This window comes from Plectropomus leopardus, unplaced genomic scaffold (genome assembly GCF_008729295.1).
Source record: "Plectropomus leopardus isolate mb unplaced genomic scaffold, YSFRI_Pleo_2.0 unplaced_scaffold11460, whole genome shotgun sequence".
Taxonomy (NCBI): Eukaryota; Metazoa; Chordata; class Actinopteri; order Perciformes; family Serranidae; genus Plectropomus; species Plectropomus leopardus.
The window spans coordinates 1-8829 of NW_024612129.1; the positions used below are offsets into that span (position 1 = coordinate 1).

Here is an 8829-nt window from a genome sequence, read left to right on the forward strand (position 1 = left end):
ATATTGCCTATGTTAACATTTACTTTAGATTTATATATGTCATGTTTATGGAGGTGTTTATTTTTCCTCATATCTATTTTATTGTATTCCATAAAGTTTTAAATTATTCGGTAAAATGTTTTTATTTTGAAGGCTATATCCACGGATTAGTAGATGTTATTTTTGCCATCTTGATGGCGCAGCCTCATGTCCGGCTGCAACTGTAAGTAGGCCCACTGTTGCATCACCTAAAGACAGTGGTGAAGGAAGTATTCTGGTCTCCTACAGAACCGAAAGCACCAGAAATGTATCTTTACACAAATTATATAAACCTCGGAGGTATCTTAACATAGAAAGAAAATGTATACAAACCTGAGTAAACTGGCTTGATTTCTTTCAAAAACAGCGAAAAAAAGGCTATGAGCAACTTAAGAATAAAAGACCCAAAAGATAACAAAAAATTTGTTTAAAAAGTACATAGAAACTACCTGCTGGCAAGAAAGAAAAGAGAGAAATAAAAACCCCAAGAAGATTAGCCTACCCCCCCCCCCCCCACTTTTCCCTTGCTCATCAAAAAACATTTCAAAATCTACTATTTTGATGACTACTCACGTGTGACCTTACTGATGGTCTTTTTTGTTGTATGTTTAATTTATTTTTTATATAATTCCATTAATTGTTTAAAGCCCAAGGATGCAAGACAAATTCCCGTGACGACAGACAATAAAGTATCATCTTATCATAGATATGCTCTGATTTTTGCACAGCTCCTTTATTGCAGCAGCTTACATGGCAGACAACAGCAGTGTTGGAACTAACTACTGGACTTGTGGCTGAATGAGAGCAAACTCCTGCAGACACGTTGAAGTGGAAAGCACAACAACCTAATACCCCTTTTCCACACCAATTAATGTGTGTATGCAGGTTTTTTTTAACACAGGCAAATCCACTAAAACAGGCAATTGACTACTTTTAAATTGCCAGTAGAGCAGGGCTGTGTGCACAGCTCTGCAGGAGATAGGAGATGGGTATGCCTCTCTGTGTGTTGAATTTTATTTTTGTTTGTTTTTTTTTCCTGTTGGCATTTTTTGTTTGTTTGTCTGTTTTTGTGTGTGTGTGTGTGTGTGTCACATTTGACGTCATGGCTAGATGGAAAATAGGTAAAGCAGCATGGATGGAGGCCTGTGAAAACTTTTCGTTTGTTACTTCTGTTTATATAAAATTTAGTCTCTTGTTTAAACTCAGTGCAGATTAAATTGGATTCATTTTTGAGCGCTGCTTAGGAGGAGACAGAGGGTTATAAGCAGTGGCAGATCATTACATCTTGCCAGTAAGGGGGCTAAAATGAGCATGTTTCCATTATTGCCGATCCAAGCTGGAGGCGACACTACTGCAGAGTCATTTGGCGCAGGTGTCGATTTAGACTGAAGACTTTCCTACTGCATCAGAAACCCAGATGTTAGTGGGTTTTTTGCACAGTGGGAAAGAGGCATAAAAGGTGTGCTGTTTTTGTGTCCATATACTTTTTCTAAGTAGGGTATTTTTCACAAAGCTGTCCATGAATGTGCAGACAACCAGAATATCCTTGGACAACTATACGCCCTCAGATGAGGGCGTATACACAGTCACATGCGATAAAGATGTGACCCTGCCTTTACTGAGCATCAAAACCGTTGATCCACCGTGGCATCCAGAAATGGGGGAGCCACTCAGCTCGGCCTGGGTAATGCTTTTCAAACATCTGTCTGAAATAAAATGCCTCTTTGGAGCATGGCGGGTTGTGAGGGAACCTCTTGTGAGCGTTCTCCATCTGGTCATCATTCGCCTGAGATAAGTTAGAACGCAGGTCATAGTTTATGGTACATAAGGTACAATATATCTAAGATGTTATCAATTATGTTGGTTTTTGGTATGCACACATACATTACTGGAAACACACGATAAATTCATTGATAAAATATCATTATGTCCTATATGTGGATTTGAGATTTCAACCATCAAAAGAAAAAATATGTGCATAAAATTTAAACGTTTAAGCCAGCATACCCTTATACAGCACTTGGTATGATATCTTATGAAAATGCACATACAACAGTTGGTATGATGTTGAACAAATTAGCACCCCACATATGGCGCCTTCGCTTTATGTACTTCAGGTAAAGTTATGTACTTAATGTGAAGTTTTGTGTGTTAGGTTTAAGCCTATAGTTGGGCATTGTCACGTTAGGTATTTAACTAAAGTAACTTACTTAACACGAAGTTACGTTGGTTAGTTAGGCAAGTAAGGTTAGATAGCAAAAGAAAAATGGTTGGAAGTTGTGTCACGTATTTAACGTAAAGTTGCGTTCGTAACGCAAAGTTAAGTAGGTTAGGATTAAACATGGCAAACATGGCTGTGTGTTGTCATGCTGTATACTTAATGTAAAGTTACGTAGCTTAACATGGTGAGAACATACATTTAAATAACTTGTAGTTCACTTGATTTCAAACAGGACACAAGCACTCATCTACTGGGGAAAAACCCTATGTTTGTTTGACCCGTTCATAACTCTAACCTGTGCCCTGAAGTAGAGTTTTATTCTTTATACTACTTCCTTTTTTACTCACATACATACCAAAGATTCTAAGCGCTCCTGCAGGTGGTTGTACCAGAACTTCTCAGGCAACATCAGACCATTACCGAAGGGTACTTTCTTCCTCCACAGAATCTCATCAGGGATCAAATTCAGACCTCGAAAAGAGTCACGCAGAAGGTATTTCTCCACTCCTCCCTGGGTACACAGAGCATGCGGCACTGTTGCAAAGTCATATTTCTTTTTTCAAATTACATCTTTATGCACAGACAACAAACAATAACATTACAAAACCTTAGGAATCCTCATCTCCTCAGACAAAGAAAGGTAGTATGCTGTGAATCTGTGATCAAGGAATGGCACTCTGACCTCCAGCCTGAAACACAAGAACAAATTAGTTTGAGATAAGTATTTTTTTTCTTTGCAAAATTTGAATTTAACCAAATCTGGCTCATTTTTTTATTCCGACTAATTTTGCAATCTCCTGTTTTTAAACGAACCTCTTCTTTGATCATCCATAACATTTTGTGTGATATCTATTAAACATGAACTTTTACTTAATAACCAGATTGTTGTATTTAATGAGTAGCATTGAATCGTTAGGTTAATCACAGAATTGTTTTGGGGTTGGAGGGAAGCATATACATTAACTGGCAGCTAAATGACCCTAAATCTCTGCAGGGAGAGACACCAGAGGTTCAGAAAGTTAATTATTTTGTTGAAATCATTTAGTATGAGTGGAAATTACTTGACAAAATTTAAAAATTTAACCCTGGTATACAATTGGCAAAGCCTATCCAAAACATTATTCCTCCATATTTCAAAAATAATGGTGTCATGACGCTAAATGATAGTTTAAATGCATACATAATGACACTGCTGAAAGAAACAATAACTGAAACAAGTACCCATGTGCAGCAGTGGTGCGATCAGCACGGAGGACATCAAACAGGTACAGTTCCTTCAACAGTCGAACACTGTCCTCTGCAGCTACTTTGGGAGTTGGAGCCTGAAGGCAGAATAAAACACTGTCAGCAACTCATATCTGTGAGGTTTGGTTGATTTTGTTTAGGGTTTAGTGTGTAGGATTTATGGGGCATGTAGTGGTGATGTTGCATATTGCAGCCAACTAGAACTCCTCTTGTGTGCCTAAAACATGTGGGTGGCCAATGCAAAAATGGTAAGGGCCCTAACTAGATCCAGTGTCAAATCAAATTAAAAGCATTGACACCTTTTCAGGCAAGAACAGACTTGCAATGCTGCCCAAGCACAATGAACAAAGCTCAGCCAGGTTTTTTTTCTACATGTGAGGATTATAATATATGCAGTTCACATAATCCAATCGAATAAGAAAACTGATTTTTTTTTTTAGATTGACTTCTGTCTTTGAGCCACTGATTACCACCACCAAGGAGGTTATGCTTTCAGTAAAGTTTGTTTATTTGTTTGTCAACAGGATTATGGGACAACTGCTGTCATCCCCACCCTGACCTCTAAGACTCCCTCCCTCAATGTTTATATCTAGTGCAGCAAACTTGCTGCACTCATTTTGCCTCTTCTTTCAGTCCAGTGTGGACTTCTGTTCTCACCATGTGGAAATAACTGTATCCCTGAGTCAGCTCATCTGAACCCTCTCCACTGTAGATTACCACACTGTCTGTCTTCTCCTTGATGTACATGGAAACTAAGAACATCCCTGCAACAACAAAGGTCACCAAAATGAAAAAAATACTCAGCAAGTTCTGCTTTTAAATGGTTTTAAACATTTCTTTAGCAAGAATATCACTTTTATTTTAACACTCACCAACAGCGGCATGTATGTTGCTCATGTCGTAGGTCTCTAGGTGGAAAATGACTTTCTCCACTGCTCTGATACCTTCCTCAACAGTAAAGTTCACCTCATGATGTTCACTCCCAATATGTGCCGCTACCTGATGAACAAAGAGTCAAAATTAATTTAATTTGAAGGCGCAAAGTTTTGCTGTAAACAAACAAAAGTTATGTTAGCATTCATCAAAGGTGCGCACGCTCATGCACGAAACAAAGGATACAAGCCAAAAATTTAAATCAGACTTTTTGTCACTTTTTAAAGGGTCATCATGAGTGAGATGCACCATGTGAAAACAATAGCAGCGATGTGTCACAGCGTCAGCTGTGTGATGTTTAAATGTTTTAGGAGATTTAAAATGCCAGATAAATATAAATTTAAAAACCACGGCAGGCATCAGTATTGATAACATTTGTACTGTGTGATAATGTTGCTCCTTCACATGCAGTTTCCTTGTGCTTTCAATTATGTGTTGCATTGTTATTTGTGCTTTGAAGTTCCCTTTGAATATACATCCTCTACCTTTATTTTGATTTAATATGTGTTTATCTTATTTTTAAAAGGAACTGACCTTGCGAGCAGCTATGACGTCTGGACTGTCCTCTGACCCGACTGAAAATGTCTGGATGGGATACTGCAGCTTCTCGTCCTTGGCCAACTTCACCAGTGTAGCAGCAACCAAACTGGAGTCCAGACCACCTGAAGAGCACACAACGTGACTGTTGATCACGATTAAGCATCACAGAAATAGACTATAAATACTTTCTGTGACTGTGAAATAAAATATACCTGACAGAAGACAACCAATTCTCCTGTGAGCCATGAGACGTTTCCTCACAGCATTTTCAAACAGTGTTCTGATGTTGCTTTTTACTGTTTCTTCATCAAAACCTGTGGATACATCAGTTTTATAACATTCATATTGAAGAGTTAATAATAAATGATTTCCAAATGACTACATTTACATTAGTTAACAATCAACAGCTGCATACTTGACGGCAGTCTCTCCACAGTGTCGTATTTGGCATGAGCGGGCTCTTTTGTGCAGCAGTGAAACTGCTCCATTCGGATGGACTGAACTTTGCCGTTCTGCTTCAAATCAAAGACCTCAAAGTGCCCAGGAGGAAAGGTAACAATGCTGACATTTTGGGTTTTGGAGTGAACAAGGTCTGTAAGGCCTGAGAACAGAATAACAGTGACTTAATAATGGATATCAAACACATCACTACATACCCTGAACTGCTGGAGAAGTAATAAACTATCCCATTACCTTTGGCCTCTGAGCAGACTGCAAGAAATCCATCGTCTGTGAGGAGTTTGAACAAAGGCCGGACTCCGTACGTATCTCTTCCCAAAAAGACTTTTCTGTTGGCGGTGTCCAGCAGAATAAAAGCGAAGACGCCATCCAGCAGAGACGCCATCTCCTGGATGCCAAAGCGGTCATACAGATGGAGCAAAATCTCACCATCCACTTGAGTCTGGTGATCAAAGTCAAAGTGCTTCCTCAGCTGAAAAGGAAAACACAATTATTTCATTAGAGGTCAAAGAACTGTCATTAACGATACACCAGGTGCTGCACTATAAATTTATTAGAGTGTTTTTTTTTTTTTTTTAAATGTAAGCATGTTACAACATAATGTTAGTGTGTTGATGAAAATTTGGAGGTCTGGCCTGCTAGTCGCATTAAATAGAAAGTCTATCTATTTGAAAGTGCAACCTGATGTATGTGAAATGACTGCAATCTGTTAATGCTGCAGTACATGGTGACGGCACGCACTGAGTAGAAATTAGGCGCCAGCACCACAGAACCAATGCCAATAAAAAATTCAATTAGGATCTCTTTCATGGTGGACGAATAAATTCCCTAGTTCGACACCATCTGGCACTGGGTGGTGGTTAATGTTATGACCCCATAAACAGCATAAATAGCAAAGGGAGTCCTTGTAGGAAAGAGGTTGTGGCGGTGGGCGTGTCAACAAGCACTTTCACCTGGGAGACCGCACTTTGTGTACTGTGTGAAACTAAATCACAGCTATGACTTTTTTTTTTTAATGTCCTCTACATAATTATGTCGTACTGCATATCATACTTATGCCACCATCAAATAATGTGGTATTCAGTTTCTGGTGATTTCATCTATTTCCCAGAGACTAAGCTGCAAAAAAAGCAAGGCTGATGATGATTGCTGGACAGACCAATAGATGGACAAGAGCCATTCTATATTATTATCTTTCTACATTTAATTACAAAAAATAAATTTAACACCTGTGGAGCACAAGGATCAGTTTTTTCTGCCGGTTTAGTGATTCACACTGCCCCATAACATTTTTTTAACTCCTAGCATTCTCCCTCAAAGATTTTTTTATTTACATGTAGACCAAAATACTTGTTTTTTTTATTAAAATAAGATTTTGCCATGTTGTTGAGCCTAAGTTGTGTGAGCTAGGCAAAGTGGTTTCAATTATATTTGTATTTTCCAAAGTCAGTTGTAATTGGTCTTACCAGAAGATGGTTGTAAATCTCTCCGTTGTAGCAAAGCCACAAGAAAGGAAACTTCTTGATGCGTAAGGGTTGCATGCCAAACAGCTGGTCCACAATAGCCAACCGGTGGAAGCCAAAACAGCAGTTGGTGAGGCCATCGACGCTCTCAAAGCGGAAGGCATCAGGGCCCCTGTGAGCGATCTTCATGGCAATGATGCACTGAACTGACAGGCATTCATCACAGCCAAACGAAGCCCAGATACCACACATTGCATAGCTGTGGAAGATGGATAGCTTTACAAAGGAAATGGAGACGGAGTTAATTGGTTATTCTTTACAGTGTATGATGAAAAGGAGTACCTTACCTGTTTTGTTGCAGTAGTTTGACAGGATGAGCTCTTTACAATGAGAGACTATTAAGCCAGTTTACACTTCACACAGGGGCCTGTCTAGGGAGCGGCCTGGGGTGGCACGGCCCCCCCTGAAATCTGATTGGCTACCCCAGGTGCCACCCCCATTATAATTGGCTATCTGCCAAGTCAGTTTGAAATGTTGACAAGTAAACTGAATTTTCATTCATTAGAGCAATTCAGTCCTAAACCTGAGAGACAGTAATGTGCCAGAGTGATGTCTAACCTGACTAATATTACAAATAAATTGGTATAACTATTAAAAAGTTTGCTCTCACAGGACTTTTTGTTTTTGTATTTTTTGGCACTTTGATTTTGTTGGCACTTCATACTTTCTATCATACTATTTACTTTTGAAGGAACAACTTCTTCAAGTGTGTAAGCTTAAGTTCGAATTTGTGTGGTGTCACTCTGTTGTGTTGTGATTGGTCGTATATTTATCTTTTGAACTAAACTATAAACAGCAATGTAATACACTGCAATGTTAGTAATTAAAGTAGGCATGGACAGTGGAGAAAAAAAAAAGGTAAATTAAAGCTATGTTGACGCGTATGCCCGCAGCAGCACTCGCACTTCATGCCACCCCTGCATACGTCAGAGCCCCACTTGGGCCACTGTAGTAAAAAAAAACATCTGGACATGCTATTGACCTCACACCGGTCCACTGGTCCCCAACCTTTTTCAATTTAGTGTACCTCCCAAAGCCCTGTTAGGTGAATCAAGTGCCTTTTCATTAACACCACCTGTCATGTATCAAATGTATTCATAATACAACATGTAGTACTAAAAAGATTAGTCCATCATATCCATGGCAACGTTGTAGCTTAACTGCCAGAGCTGGAGCAAGAAACAGCTGAAATATTGATACAAAATGGATTGGTTTGTTGCCAGTTTTGATTTATTTGTCAGTCTCAGTTTTGATGAATGGTTGGAAGAGGATAAGAGGAATTAAAAACAGAGAGAAAATAGAGATTTGGGGCAATATCAAATGGAGAGCTCAATCAATTTGAAATGTCCAGGAATGATCAGAGTACTTCCCAATGAAGGCTGTCAGGTGTTTCCAGGACTATCTGAAAAGGACAAAACTTGATGTGGATTTTGCAACTCAGCTCAACACGATTCTTTGTGAATTTTATGGCTCAGTAGGAAATAACGAGGGTCAGCAAGACTCCATTAGTAGGTACATCAGGTTGATGCATCAACCATTTCAGCAGCGTACCTTTCTCTCAGTCAGGCATGGTATCTCATGCAAGACACTAGGTTCACAACATCAAACAATGTTTTTAGTGGACTCAAAGTTTCTCAAGGGAGCAGGCCGCAAAAAAAATGGAACATCATGCCGCGATCACTGAGGAGGACCTGATAGTCCTGAGAAAGTCGGAGGCAATGAATCCAAACACACCATGGGGTCTGGCAAACAAGGTGTGGATCAAAATCCAGTTACATTTTGGAAGGAGGGGATAACGCCACCATCTTTTGAAATAAAAGTAGATTTAACAGGTGGCTTTATCGAGGAGCAACAACAAACAGCAACCAGGGGGTTTGCAGGGTTGTGATG

The 8829-nt window shown here is 39.3% G+C and overlaps 1 protein-coding gene across 1 annotated transcript; it reads right to left on the reverse strand.

Moving 5' to 3' along the window:
• Positions 1-1637: 1637 nt before the first annotated feature.
• Positions 1638-7131, reverse strand: LOC121963499 (asparagine synthetase [glutamine-hydrolyzing]-like; the record flags this gene model as incomplete). The annotated part of the gene is made up of 11 exons (XM_042513784.1): positions 6883-7131; positions 5651-5888; positions 5373-5558; positions 5170-5271; positions 4952-5079; positions 4357-4483; positions 4142-4248; positions 3461-3561; positions 2847-2928; positions 2595-2750; positions 1638-1804 (listed from the first exon to the last, which is right to left on the reverse strand). Coding segments are annotated over exons 1-11 (1643 nt in total), but the record flags the coding sequence as incomplete, so codon positions are not given.
• Between the last annotated feature and the right edge of the window lie 1698 nt (positions 7132-8829).